Source organism: Setaria viridis, chromosome 2 (genome assembly GCF_005286985.2).
Source record: "Setaria viridis chromosome 2, Setaria_viridis_v4.0, whole genome shotgun sequence".
Taxonomy (NCBI): Eukaryota; Viridiplantae; Streptophyta; class Magnoliopsida; order Poales; family Poaceae; genus Setaria; species Setaria viridis.
Genome location: NC_048264.2, coordinates 742,874 through 768,206, shown reverse-complemented (window position 1 = coordinate 768,206; position 25,333 = coordinate 742,874). Strand labels below are relative to the sequence as shown.

The following is a 25,333-nucleotide window of genomic DNA, read 5'->3' as shown; positions in this document are numbered from 1 at the left end:
GTTATTAAATTGATTAATGCCTGATAGACGTGTTTCTTCTCTAAATAAAATCTACTTAGAGTTATACACCACTTTTCGTAATAAACATCAATTTGATTAATGTTTATTCAATTTGCCTTCTGAATAAAAGCTACATAGGTTATATCTTGAGTTTTCATAATTAAATGTTAATTTGACTAAAATGAATATAAATGTGTTTTTTAATTATAATTTGGTTAGTTCAACTCATCATAAAGCTATGCGCTTAGATGTTTACATGTACTTTATTTTTAAATTAAATGTTAATTTACATAAATTGTACTTAAATATTTATAAATAAAATTGGACTAAGCTTTACATCGTTTTTCTTATGTAAATATAAATATGATTTGATTAATTCCAACTAAGGGTATTTCTCTGAAATATCTTTACATTGTTTTTCTCAACTAAAATAAATGCAGTATGTAGCTCTTGTCTTTTCTTTTATAATTCAAATCTCTCGAAGCCTTTATATTTTCAACCATAGTTTCGTTCTCAGTGTTTCCCGCGTTTGCGTAATTCTAGAATTGAGCCCTATCCTTTAATATGCTCTTTTAACGCATTTCTTTTGTTTTGGTGTATTGTTCTTAGTTGTATTTGTTTATTTGATTGTATGTTTGTGCCGGTGTTTGCTTCGAGTAGAAGGATCGCTGTTTGAAAGATTGGAAGAGTAAGAGTTTCAGGAGAGCAAGAGCTGAGGAGCAGTAAGAGTAACTTTTCTTTGGAGAAAGGCAAGTGTGTCCTTGTGCTTTTGTCCCAATAACTTTATTTAATCACTACTGCATATACTTGCATTTAATTTGATGGGTCCTATTAAGGTTTGCCTAGTTTTTATGATCATTCCTTGTCAATCTGGGTTTATCTTTCTGTCGGGTAGCTATGCTTAGCTGCTATATTTGGGTTATGGTGGTTTAATGAACTCAATGATTAAACATATTTATGCTATACCTTTCATTAATACAAGATCACTATGTTTAATTGGAACATTGAGCGACCACCCATGAAAATAGTGCAACCACAAGAACTATCATGGCTCTGGTCTTGGCTAATTAATTAGAAACTCTAGTCTAGGGTAATCTTACCTAAAAAGGGGCAAGATGGGGCACTGAGTCATTGTATAACCGCTTCCTCTTGAGAAGTGGGCTTCGCTAGACACTATACCCACTAGGGAGGTTTATGCACACCAGATACCGAAACCTTAGCGTGTTACCACTTACTAGCGAATCTTTGTAAAGACCTCGTAGCGTCCCTATGCAATCACACCTCGGAAGTGTGGTATTATGCCCAATCAGCACAACATGGTTGGGTCTAAAGTTCGTTTGAACTTTTACACGACTTGTGGATAAAGATGTGCAACCTCTACAAAGTGTAAAACTGATCATCAATCATGCTCACGGTCAAGAGCAGCCTGAACCGTCGCATGATTAATATACTTGAAGATGGACTTAAATCGTGGTTATGGGTGTGCCATATGCTTATAGCTTATGTTGATGTTTCTATTAATTATGGGTTGGTATATACTTATAGCTTAGTAATCAGTATCAGGTGCTAATAAAATTTGACCAACTAAAAGTAATTAATGCCGTCAACCAGTTAGACTTTCCTTGTTTAAGCCTTGCATTCATATTTTCTCCACACTTGCTGAGTACGACATGTGCTCACCTTGCTATAACCAATGTTGCTCAGAAAAAAAGCTGCTATGAAGTTGTTGAGAAGATGATGCCGAGTTCTAGGCGTATGCAACTCCTAGTCGATTGCTTGTGAAGTTTGGAGCCTTCGTTTCCAGAGTTTAAGGTGTATATCTCTGATGGTTTTAAAGTCTTTATTTGTGTTCCTTTACGTGATACTGTTGTTGTTATTCACTTATGATGTCACTATATGTATGAAACTAGATCCTGACATACATATAGGTAGCACTTAGTTTTGTTTTAAAATCGGGTGACAATACTGGGTCAGTCAAGTCAACTCCAGTAGTCTAAGTCACCTACAAGCTGAGAAAGGTACAGCTCTTGACTCTCGAGTCTTTGGCTTAGGGGGTGTTTCGATACAAGGTGCTAAACTTTAGCAGTGTCACATCGGATGTTTGGATGCTAATTAGGAGGACTAAACATAAGCTAATTATAAAACTAATTGCACAACCCTGCGCTAATTCGCGAGATGAATCTATTAAGCCTAATTAATCCATCATTAGCAAATGGTTACTGTAGCACCACATTGTCAAATCATGAACTAATTAGGCTTAATAGATTCATCTCGCAAATTAGACTCCATCTGTGCAATTAGTTTTGTAATTAGTCTATGTTTAATACTCCTAATTAGCATCCAAACATCCAATGTGACAGGTGCTAAACTTTAGCGGGGTGTATCCAAACACCCCCTTAGTCACCCAGAGCCCATCACCATCTGAGTAACTTCTTTGCAAATCAGCCCTGCGACTGCTGTTCTCCACTTCCATCAAATCCTTGTTTCTAGTCTTGATCAAACACTATTTCAGTTTTCACATAAACGGAAAGCACACGCTGCATGTCCCTTCTCCATTGCAGCACCTTCTCATGAGGAGTCTAGCTTGCATTATATATGGAAATGCTACTGTCAGCTATTTTAAGAGAATCAAGCTCACCACTTATGACCATTGCCTTCGTGATCATCATGCACAACAGCAGAATAGTAAAAAATTAAAAATGGTATTAAACGAAACACTGGTTTTGTCTTACACTGGTCCGCAAAATCTTTTGCCCGTCTTCCAAGATATTCCCAACACCGTGTGAAAGGCTTACTCAAAGAAAAGAATGAAGACCATGCACCACCTGAAAAGGGAGAGAGACTCTGTGCACTATATAACTCCTCTCAGCTTTGTTTGATCCCCAAACCACCTTGCAACCGTGTTATTTCCCAAAATGGAGACGATCATCTCCGTCGTCATGGGTGAACTTGTTACTAGATCAATATCCTTCTTGATTGACAGATACTTGAAGCCTGCAGCATCATCGAAGGGGAAGAACAGGGAGAGGTTGCAATGGATGCTTATGCGTGTTCGTGTCACTGTCGAGGAGGCGGAGGTGAGGCGCATCACAAACGAAGCAATGCTTCAGCAACTGAAAATGCTAAAAGAAGTGATGTACCTGAAAGAGTAATTGTGGGAATAAAATCAATCTATTCCATAGCAATGTGCGTGTATACATATGGAGGCCGGGGTGGCTCTAAGCCAACCGCACAGGCGTATATGCCTAAAATCAAGGGCTGACTACTATAATTATACATACTATAATTACAATAGTCTAACACTCCCCCGCAGTCTAATCGGGAGCATCGCTAACGGTCAGGCTGGATCGAAACTCCTGGAACAACGAGGTGGGTAGGCCCTTGGTGAAGACGTCGGCGTACTGTGATGTCGTAGGAACATGAAGAACCCGAACGTGACCGAGGGCGACCTTCTCTCGAACAAAATGGAGATCAATCTCTACATGTTTTGTTCGCTGATGCTGCACTGGATTGCTGGAGAGATATACTGCACTGACGTTATCACAATAGATCAAAGTGGCTCGGCGAGGAGGGCGGTGAAGCTCGAACAGTAGCTGTCGCAGCCAGGTGGCTTCAGCTACGCCATTCGCCACAGCACGGTACTCGGCCTCAGCGCTGGATTGTGAGACCGTGTGCTGACGCTTGGAGGACCAGGACACCAGATTGTCACCTAGGAACACTGCGTAGCCAGAGGTGGAGCGACGGGTATCCGGGCATCCAGCCCAGTCTGCATCCGTGTACACGATGAGCTCTGTAGGTGACGAGCGGCGCATAGTCAAACCAAGTGAAAGAGTGCCTCGTAGGTACCGTAGAATCCGTTTGAGAGCCGCGAGGTGGGGCTCCCTGGGGTCATGCATGTAGAGGCACACTTGCTGAACAGCAAAAGCAATATCCGGACGGGTAAATGTCAGATACTGCAGGGCACCAGCGAGACTACGGTACTGTGTGGAGTCAGCGACAGGAGGTCCATCTGCGGATAATTTGGAGTGTACATCGACAGGGGTGCTGCAAGGCTTGCACTCACTCATCCCGGCTCGCTCCAAAATGTCCTGAGAGTATTGTCGCTGAGAAAGAAATAAACCACTGGCAGAGCGTGTCACTGAAATGCCCAGAAAATGGTGAAGCGGACCCATATCAGTCATAGCAAACTCACACTGGAGAGCCCCAATAATCTGCTTCAGAAGACTGGTAGAGGAAGCAGTGAGAACAATGTCATCCACATAAAGCAACAACAAAGCTGTGTCTATCCCTCGTCGATATATAAAGAGTGAAGTGTCTGACTTTGCTTCAACAAATCCAAGTGAAAGAAGATGAGAGGCAAACCGATGATGCCAAGCACGTGGAGCTTGCTTCAGACCATATAGAGACTTGTTGAGCCGACAAACGAAATTAGGACGAGAAGAATCCACAAAACCTGTGGGCTGAATGCAGTACACCGTCTCTGTGAGAGTACCATGCAGGAACGCATTTTTTACATCCAACTGGTGAATGGGCCAGTCCTGAGAGAGAGCCACAGAAAGAACCACTCGGACTGTCGCGGGCTTGACCACCGGGCTGAACGTCTCATCATAATCAATACCAGGCCGCTGTGTGAAACCCCGAAGGACCCAGCGGGCCTTGTAGCGATCCAAAGAACCATCTGCAAGTAGTTTGTGACGAAAAACCCACTTGCCGGTGACCATGTTAACACCAGGAGGCCGTGGCACAAGACTCCAGGTGTCATTGGCAATCAAGGCGTCGTACTCAGCTTGCATAGCGGAGCGCCAATTTGGATCGGACAGAGCACCACGGACAGAGCTGGGCAGTGGCGACATGGGCACAGCGTGGAGGTTGAGGCGATCCACGGGCTGTGCGATACCGGCCTTGCCGCGCGTGCGCATGGGATGCGCATTGTTGACGGGGGTGATGGAGACCGGCCTCGTGGCCGCCGTACGACCGGTGGCCGTGGTGTTGCTGGCAGTTGCCCACACGGAAGACACGGGGGCAGCAGCACCGGCTGGGGCGGTCGACGAGGTGGACGTAGTGGTACCGGCTGTACTCGATGGCGCAATGGGAGTGGTGCTACTGGCAACAACCTGCACGCGGTGTACAGGGGCAGCAGCACCAGGATGTACGGGCGTGGAGGAGGCGCTGCTAGGAGCAATCTGTGCAGCAACGCCAAGGTCCGGTGACCCCTGGGAGAGCTCAGGTGCTGCTACAGTGCCATGCACGGGTACAGTACCATGCACAGCATGAGGAGCCGATGGAGTAGTACCTGCATGAATGAAACGGGTTCCTGGAACTGAAGTGGTAAGATCATGCTCATCAATTAAAAAATCCAAGGTGGAAGGGGCCATTGGTGTGGTAGACATGTCGGAGAAGGGGAAAGAGGACTCATCAAAAATGACATGACTAGAAATAATGATGCGATTTGACTGGAGCTCGAGACACCGATAGCCTTTGTGTTCCGAGGAATAGCCGAGGAAGACGCATAGGGATGAGCGGGGAGCGAGTTTATGGGGTGCTGTGGAGGACATATTGGGATAGCAAGCGCACCCAAAAACTCGAAGATGATCATAGGAGGGCTGGGTAGAGTAGAGGGAGGTGTATGGTGTTGAGAAGGCGAGGGTTTTAGTGGGGAGCCGGTTCACAAGGTATGTCGCAGTGTGAAGGGCTTCGACCCAGTAGACCGGAGGGAGACTCGCCTGGAACAAGAGAGAACGTAAAATATTATTTATGGTGCGAAGGGAACGTTCTGCTCTACCATTTTGTTGAGAAGTATATGGACACGACATGCGGAGTGCAACACCGTGGGAGAGAAAGAACGTGCGTGCCTGAGAATTATCAAATTCACGGCCGTTATCGCACTAGACACTCTTGATGGTGGTGCCAAATTGTGTGCGAATAAAAGTGAAGAAACTGGCAAGGGTGGAAAAAGTCTCGGATTTTAGGCGGAGCGGAAACGTCCAAATGTAGTGGGAGCAATCATCAAGAATTACTAAATAATATTTATAGCCCGACACACTAACAATTGGGGAGGTCCATAAATCACAGTGTATTAAATCAAAATTATGAGAAGCTCGCGAGGTAGATGAACTGAACGGCAAACGTGCATGATGACCAAGTTGGCACACATGACATATGTGGTTGACATCATCTTTATTACAGGAAATGACACTGGAGGTAATAAGTTTGGACAAAGCTTCACGCCCAAGATGACCGAGACGACGATGCCAAAGGGAGGTGGGTGCAGCGAGGAACGCAGAGGTGGTGGTGGAGGGTGCATAGAATGGGTAGAGGTCACCGGAGCTATTGCACCTGGCGATCACGTTCCTGGTTTGCAAATCCTTCACAGAAAGGCCAAAGGGATCAAACTCAATGGAGCAATTATTGTCGGTGGTAAAGCGACGAATAGAAATTAAATTCTTAATAATGTTGGGAGACACCAGCACATTATTGAGAACTAAATTGCGATGCGGTAAAGAAAAAGTATGTGATCCAGTGGCTGTGACAGGGAGCAAGGCACCGTTTCCCACAATGATAGATGAAGGAGTGAATGAAGTGGGCGAGGAAGTGGTGGAGAGTTTACCAGCGTCCGAGGTCATGTGCGAACCTGCACCGGAGTCGGCGTACCACTCGGAAGTAGCGTTCGGCGGGTTGAGCGTCATGGTGTTGAAGGAGTGTGCAAGGGCATCCTGATGCCATGCACCACCGTGAGTGGGGTTCCAGGGCGCCGCTTGGTACGCCGGTGCGGGCGCCTGGAAGCCTAGGGGTGCAGCTCCCCCGTAGTACGTGCCGTACGGAGGGGATGGAGTGCCGTAGAAGCCGCCATAGGCGCTGGGTGCGCCGCCAAAGCTGCTGGCGCCAAAACCGTTGTACTGTGGAACGGCGCTGAACGCTGGCGGCGGTGGTGGGCGCCCGGACTGGTCATATGGCCACAGCCGTACAGTGCCAGCCCATGGGTGCGTGAAGGACGGATGCATGCCGGGGGGTGCACCTCCCTGTCCAGCTGGAGGGACGCCACCAGGGAGCGCCGATTGGCCTTGCTGCTGGCCGTTGCGTCCACCGCGGCCGCGACGACGGCCGGTGCGTTGGCCGTTTGGCGCCGGGGGGCGTGCTGGAGGAGGCGCCCCCGAACGTGGAGGTGCTGGAACCCCGGGAGCTGCAGGCCGTGGCGTTGCAGCGACGAGTGCGGATGGCGGGGACGGAGGACGTGCGTCGATTTCCAACTCCTCCAACAGTAGGTGCGTTCGTGCCTCCGCGAACGTGGGGAACGGCCTGTGCATCTTGAGGATGGACACCATGTGGCGGAACTTGCCACCGAGGCCGCGAAGGAGCGTGAGCACCATCTGCCGATCGCCGATGGGATCGCCGAACTCGGCAAGGGAAGCCGCCATCGACTCGAGCTGGCGGCAGTAGTCGGTGATGCTCAGGGACTCTTGGCAGAAGTTGCGGAATTTCGTCTCGAGCAGAAGCGCCCGGGACTCCTTTTGGCCGAGGAACTCGTCCTCGAGATAGCACCACGCCCCGCGAGCGGGGCCCGGCCGCATCATTAGAGATTGCTGCAGGTCGCTGGAGACGGTGTTGTAGATCCAAGTCAGGACGCAGCAATCAGCTTGAACCCATGCTGGGCGCGACGGGAAAGCTTCGTCCTCAATGACGTGACGAGTCAGGGCATATTTGCCGAGGACGGTGAGGAACATGCCGCGCCACTTGGTGTAGTTGTTCGTCGCCTGATCGAGGATGACAGGGATGAGCGCCTTCACGTTGACGACGGCAGTGGCTTGCGCCCAGAGGGCCTCATGGGCGCGCTCATACTCGTCCAGAGCAGCAGCACGGAGGCGGGCTTCCTCGGCACGGCGGGCTTCGGCCTCAGCCGCGAGGCGCTGGTCCTCCGCGGCCTTGGCGGCGGCTGCAGCGTCGTCGTTGTCAGCCATCGGGAGGGAGACGCGACGGTTGGGCGTTCGCGAGTCGCGACCAGACTAGCGGACGAAGTCACGATGAGGCCAGCGATCGGAAGCACACGCTGGATTGGAAGCAAATTGGGTCACGTCAGAACGTGAAGTCCTGGCGAGAGATCAGCGGCAGGAGAAAAAAAAAAGAAGAGCCGGCGTCCGCTGGACAGCGACGGTGAGGAAGGACCGGCGTCCGGAGGACAGCGTCGGTCTTGGGATTTACGATAGCCGGCGACGAATCAGCGGCGGCGAGGGTTTGCGGAAGCGCGGCCGCAGGAGCGAACCGCGTGTGATACCATGAAAGAGTAATTGTGGGAATAAAATCAATCTATTCCATAGCAATGTGCGTGTATACATATGGAGGCCGGGGTGGCTCTAAGCCAACCGCACAGGCGTATATGCCTAAAATCAAGGGCTGACTACTATAATTATACATACTATAATTACAATAGTCTAACAGTACCGAGGTTTCTACATGCTAGACACCTTCATACTGCAAGCCCAAGAAGAAGAGAAGGGCAGTGACCATGGTGGGAGCCGCTCCTTATCCTTGTCTAAATTCAGTCCTGCTAAGCGTGTTCGTTTCTCTTGCAGAAGTAAATCTGACATAAAAAAGATAGAAGATATGCTTGAATGTGTAGAGATGGCCCGTATGAGTGAGTTTGTTATTTTCCTGAGAAACTACCCTCCTATGTTTCGCCAGCCATATAGCGCATATCTGTTTATTGAAAACTGCATGTTTGGTCGCCAAGTGGAGATGGAACGGGTCATTAACTTCTTGCTGCATGAAGAACCTCCTGTTGACGGAAAAATTAGCGTCCTACCAATTGTTGGTCCAGGAAAAGTTGCAAAACTACTCTTGTTGAGCATGTTTGCCGCGACGAAAGGGTGCATAATCACTTTTTTCGTATTATTCTCTTAAACGATTATGGTTTCAGAGAAGAAAAGGCAGTGTTCCTTAAGAGATCAAGGCAGAACCAAATATCAAAATGATGACTCAAATGAAGAAATATTTCTGGTTATTGTTGAATTAGTTGGGATTGTTGATGAGAGTGCACTGAGAAAATTGCACTCTGCTTATCAAAATAGTGTTTCAACCCGCAGTAAAATTATAGTCACAAGCCGGTCAAAGGATTTCATAAACTTTGGAACAACGCAAGCTCTTAGCTTGAACTTTTTGTCACAAGAAGCATATTGGTACTTCTTCAAGGCACTTCTATTTGGAAGTGCAGACCCTGAAGAGCAACCGAAGTTAGCATCCATAGCAGTGACAATACTTGATGAGTACTTTGACCAAGGCATATATACATCGTTTGCTGGGACTTTCATAAATTTAAACAATGCAGCTAACCTGTTAAAGGCTATTCCTGGTGCTCATAATTGGCAGAAGGTTCTTGAATGCATCAGGGAGAACAGGCGGCAAAATGAACGTTTATCTAGAAGAAGCCTAAGTGATTTTGGAATGGAAAATGATTGTATATTTCTTCGCAGAGTAACTGAAACTATTCAATATTGTGTTGTTCGTAACCAATATCGGATAGGGCTTGACGATGAAGAGGCTCCCAACATAACTATGACAGATATTGCTTCTATGAAGTTTCCGCCTCGTGGAAAATTTGAGATACCACTTTGGAAATCCCACTTGCCGCCATATCACAGACATATATATAGTTGCGAGATTTTTGAGTTTGAGGGCAATGTTATCAGGGATATGGAGGGTCGGAAGAGGAAAAATCTGAGTTAGTTCTACTACTAGATAACACTCTGTACATGTGAATCAATCATAATATGATTCATGTTTCTCTCTCAAATGTAGGTACTGTACTGTAGGGTGTAATTGTAGGTTATAAGTGTGCATTTTTTCTACTTCCTTACCTACCTTTGTTAAGATAATGGAATGATTGATTGAATAGTTTTTGTTGTGTACTTGTGTTTGTGCTATGTGCATCCGTAGTCACTGAGCAAACTTTTTACCATCGCAGCACCTTCTTGTGAGGAGTCCAGCCTGGGATATATTGAAAATGCGACTGTCAGCTATTTTAAGAGAATTTACCACCACAATGGCCGTTGGCTTCATGATCATCATGATGCACACACAGCAGAATAGTGAAACACTAGGAACCGTGTTAACTGGAACATTGGTTTTTGGGTTTTATGATAAGTTCAACGTGGGCCACATCTATCGACTGAATCTTTGCTTGTTATAATTTTTAATTCCATCTGAAAGGCTTAGTGAAAGGAAAAAGATGAAGATTCTGTACACGGTAACTCTCAGCCTTATCTGATCCACCAACTGAAGTATTTCCCAAAATGAAGACAATCATCTCTGTAGTTAAGAGTGTTCTGAAGAATCCGATGAAGTCAGTCTCGAATCTCAAATATCGAAGTCCCTGAAGTACAGCTCTGAACGTTGCTGTAGAAATCCTTGATGGATAACATAATACAGCTGAACTAATACATTGCAGAGGTGTTTGAGAGCACTAATTTCCCATGTATCCTAAGCAACATATGTTCATTGACAATAACAAAAAAAAAGGAAAAAAGATGCAGCAGTCACCAGCACATCATGGCACTAGAAGTACATTGTGATTATTATCAACTAATATCTCACAAACCGGTGAAACTAAATTACAGAGGAAATCAAACGACCAATTACAGAAATCGAGTGGCCTAGTAGTCTCTCCCAGTTGTAAATGACCCAGTTGCTTAAATCCAGCAGCAATCCAGAGTTACATCTACTACTTGATCTTGGCAACAATCTGAGGGACTGTGGATATTCATTATGCCATGGAAATCCAAGCCTCAACACAAGGTATTATTCTGTTAACAGTAAACAATCTGAGCAAACTGGTATTGGAAATGTGTTGCAATATCAAATCTGCTGTTTGGATGTGGATGAAATTGCCACTTGGAATCAAACGAGGTGACAAATATCAATTCATGTTTGGATGTGTATGCAGTGAGTTGGTGGATTTGGTGGAGTGAGGCTAAAAAAGGTGGAGTTGGTGGACTGGAACTGTTTTTTTTTGGAGCGGAGCAGTCCCAAATAGGCCCTCATTAAGCCATGGAAATACATGCCTCAACACAAGGCAATATTCTGTTACAGTAAACAAACTTTATACATGATAAGGCAGTACTAGAGCTTGACAAAGTTGTAACTCCCTATCAAAACATATTCACATATCTTTCTATGTAAGCTTAGCAATAGAGAGTTTAGCTAATTGTGACCCTTTTATACAGAACGCTTCCTCTTGGCTGAGGTAGTTTTTACCTCTTGAATCTCACAAATATCCACAAAACTATGATAGGGCGGTATCCTAGACCTCCATCCTAGGATCTCGAATTTCCCATGAGCCGTAATGCTTCCATACATGACATCTTGGAGTTTTATCTTCGGTACCTCCTCTTGTTTAGAGCATTCATTCCCACGATGAAGCACAATATATTGAAAAGGTGTAACCATTCTCCCAAGATATGCAGGCCTTTTCTGGTTTATAAGATCAAATGGATGCCCACCAAAGTTCAAGATATTCTTGTTGTTTTGCCCTCTCGTAAATGCCAGAACCTTGCACCACATCTCGATGTCAAAGTTGTCCCTCAACAAACAAGCAAACATGTTCGCAGCAATGAAGCATCTTTTTGACATCCTGGCCATCTCCATGGCCTGGCATGCAAGCCTCGGGTGCATCTTCGGATCTGTGCTTCCAAACATGAGCGTCTTAAAGAAATACCAGTATGCTTCATGGGATAGATATTTCATACTTAGTGCCTGTGTTGTTCCAAACTTGATAATCTTGTCAGACCGGCTTGTGACTATGATTTTAGTGTTGCTTGGCACATCCCGTGTATAAGCAGAATACAACCTATTCCATGCATCTTCATTGAGATTGCCAACTAACTCAACGACAACTAGCAATCTTCCATCTTTGTTTGAGTTTGACACACGATTTTTATATTCCATTGCATATCCTTCTCTAACTGTAGCGAGGTCAACAACTGTGAAATCATGGTCCCGCAAGAACAAGATTTCTGAGAAATGATCACGGATTCTTTCATCCTCGCAAACATGAGCAACAAGGGTGGTCTTGCCGACTCTACCAGGACCAACGATCGGCAGGATGTCCAGTTCTTTAGAACCATGAGGTCGTGCGTGCAAGAGGAAGTTTATGACAAATTCAGTTTCCATCTGACGGCCAAACATGCAGTTGCCCAGCACGAGATGCATGCTATAAGGTTGGCGGTACAGGCGAGGATAACTTGCCAAGAACACGACTAGCTCTTCCACACCAAGAATCATGGAGCTTAAATCATCAAGAGAGTTGTTTAGCTGTTTCAAAATCTGCGGGTTTCTACTGGACGAACACAAACCTTGTGGAGAATTTACTTTGGATAGAGACAAAGAGTGACTCAAAACCTGACCTTTAGCCTCCTCTTCGCTGTGAACTTGGTATCTGAAGGTGTCGAGGGTGTAACAGCCTCGGTACATGGCGTCTCTGAGCATATCCAGCTGCTGGAGGACAGATTGGTTTGTGATCTGGCGTCCCATGGCTTCATCAACGATGACGTGTGCCCGGAGTAGGATCATATGGAGGCGATCCTCCACGTCCAGTGCCTTCGGCTTGAAGATTTTTTTGATGAAGAAATCTATTGATCTAGTTGTCAGCTCTCCCAGAACTGCAGAAAGGAGAATGTCCATTTGGGGACTCTCTGGAAGAGAAATGCAAGAGGTGGATGTGAGAATGAACAGCGCTTCTGGAGTGGCACGATATATCTCTGAATTGAGTAACTGACTCTGGAAGAGCAAGAGAGATTAACTGCAGAAATCCATTTATACTAAAGGTTTGACCTTTCAAACTTCTTTTGTCTTCGCCTGGTTGTTCTGATTGGCTTTTCCTCTCCCACGTGGTCATGAAATACTGCCAGTACCACCTCAGCTCTTGACTCTGGAGCCTATGCTTAGTGAGCCATCACCATCATTAGTTCCTTAGTTCCCTCCCTTTTTCCTATCTTGATCAAATTGAGGAGAGACTTGATCAAACACGACTTCAGTTTTCACATGATGAAAAGCCCATTTTCTCCCTTCTCCATTGCAGTACCAACTCATGTGGAGTCTAGCTCTTCCAGCCTGCAACGTGGAAAAGCTGCTGTCAGCTACTTCTGGAGAACTTGTCACAAACTCACAATGACCATTACCTTCATGATCATGAATTAGTCAACATTTGCGAGTCATTTTTCCAACTTCGAGAGTCAAGAGCTGTACCTTTCTCAGCTGGTAGGCATGAGCCGCAGCTTCTCTGAAGTCCTTGTCTAAATTCTGTCCGGCTAAACGAGTTTGTTTCTCGGTAGGTGGCAAATATAATGCAGAAAAGTTAGAATAAGTGAATAAGCCCAGAGATCTGGTTTGAGTGAGTTCATAATTTTCCTGAAGAACTACCCTTATATGTCTCGGTAGCCATACAGTCATGTTTATGGAAAAGTGCATATTTGGTCACCAATTTGGAAACAGAACATGTCATCAACTTCTTACTGCATCAAGAACATGAATATAAGCAACAGTTTGTTCTTGACTCTTGACTCTGAGAGCAAACCAAGTAGCTACACTGCTATAATACAGAGGTACTTGAGATCTCCAAGGTATCTGTCTCCAAGCCTTGCAGTCATATCACAAATCAGATTAATCGGATCAACTACAAAGAATCAATGCTGGAGTCAATGGCAATAAAATGCAGAGCCAAGCTTCAGGTTGGAGTTCAGAACAGGGCAAAATGGAGTTTAGAGTTCAGAGGAGCATGGACGAATACCTGGAGGCAGAGATGTGCAGGGCGCAGCCTGTTGTTGCGGTGCGACGGCGAGCAGAGCTGCCCTCCCACGGTCCACGGTGGCGCCGCCTCACCGAACGGAGGCGTTGGGCTCCCTCGCCGTCTCAAGCCAGCCGGCGCTGCCGCCGCAGAGAAGCTAGGGCCTCGAGCGGCCCGGGCGCTAGGCTGGAGACAGCAGAAGGGACGTGAATCCGAGGGAGGAGAGACCGGATGCTTGTCGTCGGGGCTGGAGGAGGTCGCCGGCGGCCGAGCGACCTCGCCGGGCGCCATCTCGCCGGCACGGGAAACTTGCAAAATGCACGGATCGCGATTAATAGTCCCGATCCAATTATTTACAAATAGCCCCCATTTTGGATCGCGATCCGAACATTTTCACAAACACCCCCGGTTTGGATATGAAATAAGCGAATTGCCCCCTAGTTTGGCTCTGCCTCCCCCCTTTGTCGGTTCCTTCTCCGGCTGTCGCACCGCCGCCACCGCCGGCTTCTGTCCCGGCCGGAAGCGCGGACCCCACCCCACTCATCGCCTAGCTCAGACTATAGCAGCAGAGAGAGAGAGAGAGTTCCTTTTGCGCCAGCACTCTGTAGTTTTTGCAACTCTGATCTGCAGCTCTGCAAAAGAGTGTCGAGGGCCGGCGCTGGACAGCCGGACAGGGTGAATTGAGGACCTGAACCGGCCGCCGGACAGCGGGCCAGAGTGTTGAGAGGAAGACGAAGGGGACTGATAAGGGAAAACGAAATTGCCGTTGCTTGTCTCTTGCAGAGGCGATATCCTGCAGGTTCTGCTGCAAAGAAGGCCATGGTGCCCAAAGCAACGGTGTGTGTTCAGTCTCCTGTAAAATCTTGGCGTTGTATACTATCTGGTACAGTTCCAGACTCGTATCTGGACAATTCAATTTCCTCCTGTAAAATCTGGTACAAATTGTTCGATGCACACAGGCTAGTAGGCTACCACATGCTCGATAATCGACACCGTCAATCGCACATCAAGTCAGAAGAGAAGGGCAAAGATCAAACTGATGCACTAGTACTTTACACATCGTGAAAATATATGCCTCAACATAATGCATCATTCTCTCCACACTGGGCTCACTGAGTACTTTACACATGACAAGGTAGTAGTAGTGGTGATGAATCTAAACAATGTTGTAACCCTGTAACATCCTATCAATAGAAAGGAACATGTTCAGCAATCTTCATACAAGTCCCTTAAGTACTAAAGTAGAGGATGACAAAAATGATGATGGCATGAGCCGCAGCTTCTCTGAAGTCCTTGTCTAAATTCTGTCCAGCTAAACGAGTTTGTTTCTCGGTAGGTGGCAATATAATGCAGAAAAGTTAGAATAAGTGAATAAGCCTAGAGATTTGGTTTGAGTGAGTTCATAATTTTCCTGAAGAACTACCCTCATATGTCTCGGTATAGCCATACAGTCATTTCTATGGAAAAGTGCATATTTGGTCACCAATTTGGAAACGGAACATGTCATCAACTTCTTACTGCATAAAGAACGTCTCTAACAACTATGACATAATGAATATAAGCAACAGTTTGTTCTTGACTCTTGACTCTGAGAGCAAACCAAGTAGCTACACTGCTATAATACAGAGGTACTTGAGATCTCCAAGGTATCAGTCTCCATTCCAAGCCTTGCAGACAGGATTTATTGGAACAATTTCTTTGACAGGTACGAAAAAATGAAGCAGTCATCAGTGCATTCCTAAACGAATTTATGTTATTTTCAGCTATCATATATCACAAATCAGAGTAATCGTATCAACTACAAAGAATCAATGCTGGAGTCAATGCCAATAAAATGCAGAGCCAAGCTTCAGATTGGAGTTCAGAACAGGGCAAAATGGAGTTTAGAGTTCAGAGGAGCATGGACGAATACCTGGAGGCAGAGATGTGCAGGGCGCAGCCTGTTGTTGCGGTGCGACGGCGAGCAGAGCTGCCCTCCCACGGTCCACGGTGGCGCCGCCTCACCGAACGGAGGCGTTGGGCTCCCTCGCCGTCTCAAGCCAGCCGGCGCTGCCACCGCAGAGAAGCTAGGGCCTCGAGCGGCCCGGGCGCTAGGCTGGAGACAGCAGAAGGGGCGTGAATCCGAGGGAGGAGAGACTGGATGCTTGTCGCCGGGGCTGGAAGAGGTCGCCGGCGGTCGAGCGACCTCGCCGGGCGCCATCTCGCCGGCGCGGGAAACTTGCAAAATGCACGGATCGCGATTAATAGTCCCGATCCGATTATTTACAAATAGTCCCGTTTTGGATCGCGATTAATAATCGCGATCCGAATATTATCATAAACACCCCCGGTTTGGATATGAAATAAGCGAATTGCCCCCTGGTTTGGCTCTGCCTCCCCCCTTTGTCGGTTCCTTCTCCGGCCGTCGCACCGCCGCCACCGCCGGCTTCTGTCCCGGCCGGAAGCACGGACCCCACCCACTAATCGCCTAGCTCAGACTATAGCAGCAGAGAGAGAGAGAGAGAGTTCCTTTCGCGCCAGCACTCTGTAGTTTTTGCAACTCTGATCTGCAGCTCTGCTAAAGAGTGTCGAGGGTCGGTCGCTGGACAGCCGGACAGGGTGAATTGAGGACCTGAACCGGCCGCCGGACAGCGGGCCAGAGTGTTGAGAGGAAGACGAAGGGGACTGACAAGGGAAAACGAAATTGCCGTCTCTGCCATCATGTAGATTTCCTCCGGCGACTGAGACACCGTTGCTTGTCTCTTGCAGAGGCGATATCCTGCAGGTTCTGCTGCAAAGAAGGCCATGGTGCCCAACAGCCCAAAGCAACGGTGTGTGTTCAGTCTCCTGTAAAATCTTGGCATTGTATACTATCTGGTACAGTTCCAGACTCGTATCTGGACAATTCAATTTCCCCCTGACAAACTTGAAATGACAAATTGTTCGATGCACACAGGCTAGTAGGCTACCACATGCTCGATAATCGACACCGTCAATCGCACATCAAGTCAGAAGAGAAGGGCAAAGATCAAACTGATGCACTAGTACTTTACACATCGTGAAAATATATGCCTCAACATAATGCATCATTCTCTCCACACTGGGCTCACTGAGTACTTTACACATGACAAGGTAGTAGTAGTGGTGATGAATCTAAACAATATTGTAACCCTGTAACATCCTATCAATAGAAAGGAACATGTTCAGCAATCTTCCTACACAAGCCTAACAATAGGAAAAAAAAATTTAACAAACCATCACTCTGCTTTTCTTAGAACGCTTCCTCTTGGCACCTCCTCTTGAATCCCACCAAGTATTGGAATAGCTATAGTAGGGCGGTATGCGAGACCTCCACACTAGGACATCAAATTTTCCACGAGGCTTAACGCTTCCGAATAACATATCTAGGATTTTTATCTCTGGAACCTCCTCATGTGAAGGGTGTTGGTACAGATGATAAAGCACCAAGTGTTCAGAAGGTGCAGCCATCCTCCAAAGATGCGCGGGTCTATTCTGGTTTATGACTTCAAGTGGATGCCCACCAAATCTGGAGACATGCTTCTGCATGAGCCCTCTCAAGAATGCCAGAACCTTACACCAAAAGCGGATGTCAAAGTTGTCCCTCAGCATACAAGAGGTCATGTTTGCACCGATGAAGCATCCGTTCAACATCTCGGCTATCTCCATGGCCAGGTGTGCAAACCTCGGGTGCGTCTCGGGATCTGTGCTTCCAAATGTGAGGGTCTTGAAGAAATACCAGTATGCTTCACATGACAGATACTTCATCCTTAGTGCCTGTGTTGTTCCAAACTTTGTAATCTTGTCGGACCGGCTTGTGACTATGACTTTACTACCGCTTGGCACATGCTGCATAGCAGAGTACAATCTATTCCAGGCATCTTTGTTGAGGTCACCAACTAACTCAACAACAACCAGTAATCTTCTATCTCTGTTCAAGTTTACACGGTTTTGATATTCCATTGCATGTCCTTCTCTTAACGCAGCGAGATCATCACCTGTAAAATCATGGCCGTGTAAGAACAAGATTTCTGAGAAGTGATCACGGACTCTTTCATCCTCGCAAACATGAGCAACAAGGGTGCTCTTGCCCACTAAACCAGGACCAACAATTGGCAGGACCTCCAATTCTTTAGAACCATAAGATCGTGTGCGCAAGAGGAAGTTGACGACAAGTTCTGACTCCATCTGGCGGCCAAACATGCAGTTGCCCAGCAGGAGATGCATGCTATAAGGTTGGCGGTAAAGGCGAGGATAGCTTGTCAAGAACACGACTAACTCTTGCGCATCAAGGATCATGGAGCTTAAATCATCAAACGACTTTTGAAGCTGTTCCAAAATCAGTGTATTTTTACGGGGTAAACACATACCTTGTAGAAAATTTACTTTTGACAGAGATAAAGAGTGACTCAAGACCTGACCTTTGGCCTCCTCATTGTTGTGAGATTGGTATCTGAAGGTGTCGAGAATATAATACCCTCGGTGCATGGCGTCTCTGAGCATGTGCAGCTGCTGGAGCACAGTTTGGTTAGTGATCTGCCGTTCCATGGCCTCATCGACGATGACCTGTGCCCGGAGAAGGATCCTGCGCAGGCGATCCTCCACGTCCGGTGATGTTGGCTTGAAGGTACTTCTGATGAAGAAATTAATGGATCGAATTGCCAGTTCTCCCAGAACTGCAGAGACGAGAGTTTCCATGTGGGGACTCTTTTCTCTGGAAGAGAAATGCAGGAGGTGGATGGGAGAATGAACAGAACTTGAAGAATGGCATGAGATCTCTGAATCAAGGGAGAGAGATTACTCATATAAAGTTCATGTACACCATGTTTGACCTTCAGATTTTGCCTGTCCCTTATTGTTCTGGTCGGCTTTTCCCATCCCACGTTGTCATGAAATGTAGACCACCTGAGAGAGACACAATACAGCTCTTGACCATTACCTTCATGATCAACAAGTAGTCAACACAATTTTCCTACTTCTATGTCTTTTCTTCCAGGATTCAAAGCCACTAATACCAGAATGGTAAGCTGTACCAATGAGAGGCTTAGTCAAAGAAAAATGAAGACCATGCACCACCTGAAAAAGATTTAAAAAAAGACTCTACTGTACACTTTATAGCTCCTCTCAGGCCTGTTTGACCAACCAACCATCTTGCAACTGTAGTGATTATGACTTCAGAGAAGAATAGCAGATTACATTAAGAGATGGCGGTCGAATCAAACGCCAAAATGATCCAATGAGGAAAAAAAATATGGGTATTGTTCAAGTAATAGGAGAAGATTGCACTCCGCTTATCAGAGTAGTGTTTCAAGTTTCAACAACCAGTAAAATTATAATGACAAGCTGCTTAAAGAATATCATAAACTATGGAACATTGCAAGCTCTAGAGGAAAAAATTCTGGGTATTGTTCAAGTAATAGGAGAAGATTGCACTCCGCTTATCAGAGTAGTGTTTCAAGTTTCAACAACCAGTAAAATTATAATGACAAGCTGCTTAAAGAATATCATAAACTATGGAACATTGCAAGCTCTTAGTTTGAACTTTTTGTCCCGAAAGGAAAATTGCTATTTCTTCAAGGAACTTCTGCTTGAAAGCACAGATTCTCAAGAGAATATTTTTTAGTGTTATGTACATGAGAATTAATGATATTTTGATTGTACGTTTTAAGTAGTTATCTACTTCCTTTCATACGCTCTTGTCTAAGATAATAGAATCAATACTTGAATAGTTTGTCCTTGTGCTACGACGAGAATCATGCTAACTGAAGTCAAAAAACCATTTGTTCTGGACTCTGCAGCTACACTGCTACAGTCAGAGGTATTTGAGACGATTTCCGAAACGAATCAGGTTGGAGAACTGCCGATTATATTAAAAGAAGATGAAATTCAGATTGGGCGAAAACAACAAAAGAAAAAAAACAACACAAACACCGGCATGTTGGATTTCAACACATACCACACCATGCATCACACTTAACTCAACCTAACAACACATGGCCTATTGGATTGAGACATCAACACGCGCCGAACTTAACACATCTTAAGCGGCAGCAGAACCGAAGCTTTTCCGCGACAGCCACCAACATTTACGCTCATGTATTTGCCGAAACCTCCAGGCGTGGCCCTACACCGACAAGGAATCGATAGAAGCAGACTGCACCGCACCGAGACGGCCACTGCCATGTGGGACTCTTCACTGTAGTGTTGCTGCAACACCACACTCCACCATATAGAATGATACCACCGAATTCAGACCTCTCGAAGGCTACCTCGCAGTCGCTACCACGATAACACAATGTGCGGGGGCCTCACCACATTTGCTGTTGGACTCCACCTCGCTCTTGTCGCCTCAAAGAAACGCACGGGGGCCTCCCGATGCCTGCCACAGTACTCCATATCATTTATTCATTTCTTTTGTCGCCGTCAAAGTGGTGAGCAATGTTGCCCCGCTCCACAAGGTCTCCATCGATCAGCTAAGCCGCCGCCACCGCAGGTCGACTTCGCTTCGTTGGTTCACCCGCGCAAAAACCTCCGCCACCATGTCAGCAACCCAGAGAAGTGTAGTGCTTGATCAAGTATCCACTTTTAGATACTTAATTTTATCAAGAATAGAAACCAGTCCTCCACCAACATGACTGGTACAGATTAACATTTAGCATTAGTGGCTTTGAATCCCATAAGAAAAGACAAAGAAGTTGGAAAAGTGACTCACAAATCTTGACTAATTAATGATCATGAAGGTAATGGTCAGTGTGAGTTTGTGACAAATTCTAAGTAGCTGACAGCAGCTTTTCCACGTTGAAGGCTGGAAGCTGGACTCCACATGAGTTGGTACTGCAATGAAGAAGGGAGGAAAATGTGCTTTTCATCATGTGAAAACTGAAGTCGTGTTTGATCGAGCCTCTCCTCAATTTGATCAAGATTGGAAAAAGGGAGGAAACTAAGGAACTAATGATGATGATGGCTCACAAAGCATAGGCTCCAGAGTCAAGAGCTGAGGTGGTACTGGCAGTATTTCTTGACCATGTGGGAGAGGAAAAGCCAATCAGAACAACCAGGCGAAGACAAAAGAAGTTCGAAAGGTCAAACCCTAATTAGTATAACTGGATTTCTACAGTTAATCTCTGCTGCATTTCCAGAGTCAGTTACTCAATTCAGAGATATATCGTGCCATTCCTGAAGCGCTGTACATTTATAATCAGCAGCTCTCCTGCCTAGTTCGTATCAAAAAAAGAAGAAGTGCCGTTCACATCCACCTCTTGCATTTCTCTTCCACAGAGTCCCCAAATGGACATTCTCCTTTCTACAGTTCTGGGCGAGCTGACAACTAGATCAATAAACTTCTTCATCAAAAAAAGCCTCAATCCCAAGGCACTGGACGTGGAGGATCGCCTCCATATGATCCTACTCCGGGCACAGGTCATCATTGATGAGGCCATGGGACGTCAGATCACAAACCAATATGTTCTCCAGATGCTGGATATGCTCAGAGACGCCATGTACCGAGGCTGTTACACCCTCGACACCTTCAGATATCAAGTTCACAACGAAGAGGAGGCTAAAGGTCAGGTTTTGAGTCACTCCTTTTCTCTATCCAAAGTAAATTCTCTACAAGGTTTATGTTCGTCCAGTATAAACCCACATATTTTGAAAAACCTAAACAAGTCTCTTGATGATTTAAGCTCCATGATTCTTGGTATGAAAGAGCTAGTCATGTTCTTGGCAAGCTATCCTCGCCTGTACCGCCAACCTTATAGCATGCATCTCGTTCTGGGCAACTGCATGTTTGGCCGTCAGATGGAAACTGAATTTGTCATAAACTTCCTCTTGCACAAAAGACATCATGATTCTAAAGAACTGGACATCCTGCCGATCATTGGTCCCTGTAGAGTCGGCAAGACCACCCTTGTTGCTCATGTTTGCGAGGATGAAAGAATCCGTGATCATTTCTCAGAAATCTTGTTCTTGCGGGATCATGATTTCACAGCTGTTGACCTCGCTACAGTTAGAGAAAGATACGCAATGGAATATAAAAATCGTGTGTCAAACTCAAACAAAGATGGAAGATTGCTAGTTGTTGTTGAGTTAGTTGGCGATCTCAATGAAGATGCATGGAATAGGTTGTATTCTACTTATACACGGGATGTGCCAAGTGGCACTAAAATCATAATCACAAGCCGGTCTGACAAGATTATCAAGTTTGGAACAACCACTACGGGACACAGGCAAATTGCCGAGTGCCAGGGGCACTCGGCGAAGGGCAGAATACCCTCGGTGAACCGTTTGCCGAGTGTAACACTCGGCAAACGGCACACGGCAAATATCGAGTGTTTTGTGTCGGGCACTCGGCAAAGACTTTGCCGAGTGCCCAGAAAACACTCGGCGAACAATTATTGAAAAAATAAAAAAAAATCATGCACCGCCACTGCTCCGCTGCCGCCACCGCCGCCGCCGCCGCCACCATCCTCTCCTCTTCTCTTCAGGCCCTGGCGCCGGCGGATCCGGTGGAGGGGACGGGCGGGCGGCGGATCCGGGGGCCGGGGGTCGGGCGCCGGGGGGGGCGGCGGCGGATCCGGGGGCGCCGTGCGCCGGGCGGCGGGTGGTAGCGGATCCGGGGGCCGGGGGCCGGGCGCCGGGCGGGCGGCGGCGGATCCGGGGGCCGGGGACCGGGCGCCGGGCGAGCGGCGGCGGTTCCGGGCGGGCGGCAGCGGATCCGGGCGGGCGGCGGCGGATCCGGGGGCGCCGTGCGCTGGGTGGCGGGCGGCGGCTGATCCGGGGGCGCCGGGCGGGCGGCGGCGGCGGATCCGGGGGCCGGGGGCCGGGCGGCGGCGGATCCGGGAGCGCGGGGCGGCGGGCGGCGGGGCATGGACCGCCGGGCGGCGCGCCGGGTGGCCGGCGGCGGCGGGGTCCTTCGGGCGGCGGCGGGAGGGAGAGAGGAGGGAGTGAGGGGAGTGAGTGGGGGGGCCGGGAGTGAGGGGAGTGAGAGGGGGGCTGGGAGGCACTTATTGAGGGGCCGGGCATTTGCCGAGTGTCCTACGTGGACACTCGGCAAACGTTTTTTGAAAAAAATTTAAAAAATATCCAACAGTTTCAAAAAAATACCAAATTTTCACACGAACCAATATAGGTTTTCTACTGACTATACAAAAAGTTTTGTAGTCAAACCGAACTCGACCGTCACTTCGACTTTAAATTTTATCGAATCCTTCTTAAAGTTACTATTCTTCTTCTGAGATGCTTCGGTTTGTAATCATCGTACATGATGAAATGTGCAAAACCTTCTCAATTTTTTTCCACAGCCTCCACGTATTATATCATCACATCATGACAAATCTTAAGATTTTCAGACTTTGATTGTTTTTTTGACAATTTAAAAATACTACTGCGACACGTTCATAGTCGTGTTTCCTGAACAAGATGTTCGAAATTTCTTTTCATTTCATGGGTCAGGTCTCAAATTGGTCCAAATAACATGAATATCATTTTTCTACTCATTTTATTCCATAATTTGAATCACTTGCAGTTCAAATTTGACTTATACCAAAAATCCCTTGAAATGCAATTAATTAATTAAATATAGCAAATAAATTCAAAAATATACCAAATTTTAACATGGAGTACCACATGTTGTATGTGGGGAGTAGAAAAAATTTCATGGTGAAAAGAGAAAAAAAATTATTTTTTTGCCGAGTGTCAAAAAAAACACTAGGCAAACCCCCCTCTTTGCCGAGTGTTTTTTTTGACACTCGGCAAAGAGGGGGCTTTGCCGAGTGTTTTTTTTTGCCGAGTGTTTTTGGCTTGGCACTCGGCGAAGAGCTTGTTTGCCGAGTGTCCGAAAAAAAACACTCGGCAAAAAGAAAACACTCGGCAAATTTAAAGTTTCCCGTAGTGAACACGGGAACTAAGTATGAAATATCTATCGCATGAAGCGTACTGGTATTTCTTCAAGACGCTCATGTTTGGAAGCACAGATCCGAAGATGCACCCGAGGCTTGCATGCCAGGCCATGGAGATGGCCAGGATGTCAAAAAGATGCTTCATTGCTGCGAACATGTTTGCTTGTTTGTTGAGGGACAACTTTGACATCGAGATGTGGTGCAAGGTTCTAGCATTTACAAGAGGGCAAAACAACAAGAATATCTTGAACTTTGGTGGGCATCCATTTGATCTTGTAAACCAGAAAAGGCCAGCATATCTTGCGAGAATGGTTATTACACCTCCTCAATATGTTGTGCTTCATTGTGAGAATGAATACTCTAAACAAGAGGAGCTACCAAATATAAAATTCCAAGATGTCTTGTATGGAAGCATTAAGGTTCATGGGAAATTCGAGATGCTAGGATGGAGGTCTAGGATACCGCCCTACCATAGTTTTGTGGGTATTTGTGAGTTTGATCAAGAGGTAAAAATTACCTCGGCCAAGAGGAAGCGTTCTGTATAAAAAAGTCACAATTAGCTAAACTCTCTATTGCTAAGCTTACATAGTAAGATAAGATATGTGAATATGTTTTGATAGGGAGTTACAACTTTGTCAAGCTCTAGTACTACCTTATCATGTATAAAGTTTGTTTACTGTTAACAGAATATTACCTTGCGTTGAGGCATAGATTTCCATGGTATAATGAGGGCCTGTTTGGGATTGCTCTGCTCCAAAAAAAAACAGCTCCACTCGACTAACTCCACATTTTTGTAGGTCCACTTCACCAACTCACCGCATGCACATCCAAACATGAATTGATATTTGTCACCTCGTTCGATTCCAAGTGGCAATTTCATCCACATCCAAACAATAAATTTGACCAACTAAAAATGCTTAATGCAGTCAAACGGATCGCGATTAATAGTCCCGATCTGATTATTTACAAATAGCTCCCGTTTTGGATCGCGATTATATATTTTCACAAACACCCCCGGTTTGGATATGAAATAAGCGAATTGCCCCCTAGTTTGGCTCTGCCTCCCCCCTTTGTCGGTTCCTTCTCCGGCTGTCGCACCGCCGCCACCGCCGGCTTCTGTCCCGGCCGGAAGCGCGGACCCCACCCCACTCATCACCTAGCTCAGACTATAGCAGCAGAGAGAGAGAGAGTTCCTTTTGCGCCAGCACTCTGTAGTTTTTGCAACTCTGATCTGCAACTCTGCTAAAGAGTGTCGAGGGCCGGCGCTGGACAGCCGGACAGGGTGAATTGAGGACCTGAACCGGCCGCCGGACAGCGGGCCAGAGTGTTGAGAGGAAGACGAAGGGGACTGACAAGGGAAAACGAAATTGCCGTTGCTTGTCTCTTGCAGAGGCGATATCCTGCAGGTTCTGCTGCAAAGAAGGCCATGGTGCCCAAAGCAACGGTGTGTGTTCAGTCTCCTGTAAAATCTTGGCGTTGTATACTATCTGGTACAGTTCCAGACTCGTATCTGGACAATTCAATTTCCTCCTGTAAAATCTTGGCGTTGAAATGACAAATTGTTCGATGCACACAGGCTAGTAGGCTACCACATGTTCGATAATCGACACCGTCAATCACACATCAAGTCAGAAGAGAAGGGCAAAGATCAAACTGATGCACTAGTACT

General features: G+C 46.5%; 4 protein-coding genes across 4 annotated transcripts; 1 reads left to right on the top strand and 3 right to left on the bottom strand.

Moving 5' to 3' along the window:
* Positions 1-6,327: 6,327 nt before the first annotated feature.
* Positions 6,328-7,955, bottom strand: LOC140221765 (uncharacterized). Its single transcript, XM_072291714.1, has 2 exons — positions 6,608-7,955; positions 6,328-6,365 (listed from the first exon to the last, which is right to left on the bottom strand). Exons 1-2 carry the CDS (start codon positions 7,953-7,955, stop codon positions 6,328-6,330), a joined length of 1,386 nt encoding a protein of 461 aa, XP_072147815.1.
* Positions 7,956-11,011: 3,056 nt separating this feature from the next.
* On the bottom strand, positions 11,012-16,278 carry LOC117843336 (putative disease resistance RPP13-like protein 1). Its single transcript, XM_072292012.1, has 2 exons — positions 13,234-16,278; positions 11,012-13,098 (listed from the first exon to the last, which is right to left on the bottom strand). Exon 2 carries the CDS (start codon positions 12,667-12,669, stop codon positions 11,206-11,208), a length of 1,464 nt encoding a protein of 487 aa, XP_072148113.1. The 5' UTR covers positions 12,670-13,098; positions 13,234-16,278; the 3' UTR covers positions 11,012-11,205.
* Positions 16,279-16,766: 488 nt separating this feature from the next.
* LOC117845838 (putative disease resistance RPP13-like protein 1) lies at positions 16,767-18,628 on the bottom strand. The gene has a single exon (XM_072292011.1). The coding sequence runs from the start codon at positions 18,464-18,466 to the stop codon at positions 16,997-16,999; it is 1,470 nt and encodes a 489-aa protein (XP_072148112.1). The 5' UTR covers positions 18,467-18,628; the 3' UTR covers positions 16,767-16,996.
* A 2,127-nt stretch (positions 18,629-20,755) lies between these two features.
* On the top strand, positions 20,756-22,251 carry LOC117842555 (putative disease resistance RPP13-like protein 1). The gene has a single exon (XM_034723028.2). The coding sequence runs from the start codon at positions 21,056-21,058 to the stop codon at positions 22,163-22,165; it is 1,110 nt and encodes a 369-aa protein (XP_034578919.2). The 5' UTR covers positions 20,756-21,055; the 3' UTR covers positions 22,166-22,251.
* Positions 22,252-25,333: the final 3,082 nt, after the last annotated feature.

Coding starts and splice junctions, on each gene's coding strand:
- LOC117842555 (XM_034723028.2), top strand. CDS start 21,056: ATGGACATTCTCCTTTCTACAGTTCTGGGCGAGCTGACAACTAGATCA.
- LOC117845838 (XM_072292011.1), bottom strand. CDS start 18,466: ATGGAAACTCTCGTCTCTGCAGTTCTGGGAGAACTGGCAATTCGATCC.
- LOC140221765 (XM_072291714.1), bottom strand. CDS start 7,955: ATGGCTGACAACGACGACGCTGCAGCCGCCGCCAAGGCCGCGGAGGAC. Junction 6,366..6,607: donor GCACATGACCTCGGACGCTG/GTAAACTCTCCA, acceptor CTTTCTGTGAAG/GATTTGCAAACCAGGAACGT.
- LOC117843336 (XM_072292012.1), bottom strand. CDS start 12,669: ATGGACATTCTCCTTTCTGCAGTTCTGGGAGAGCTGACAACTAGATCA.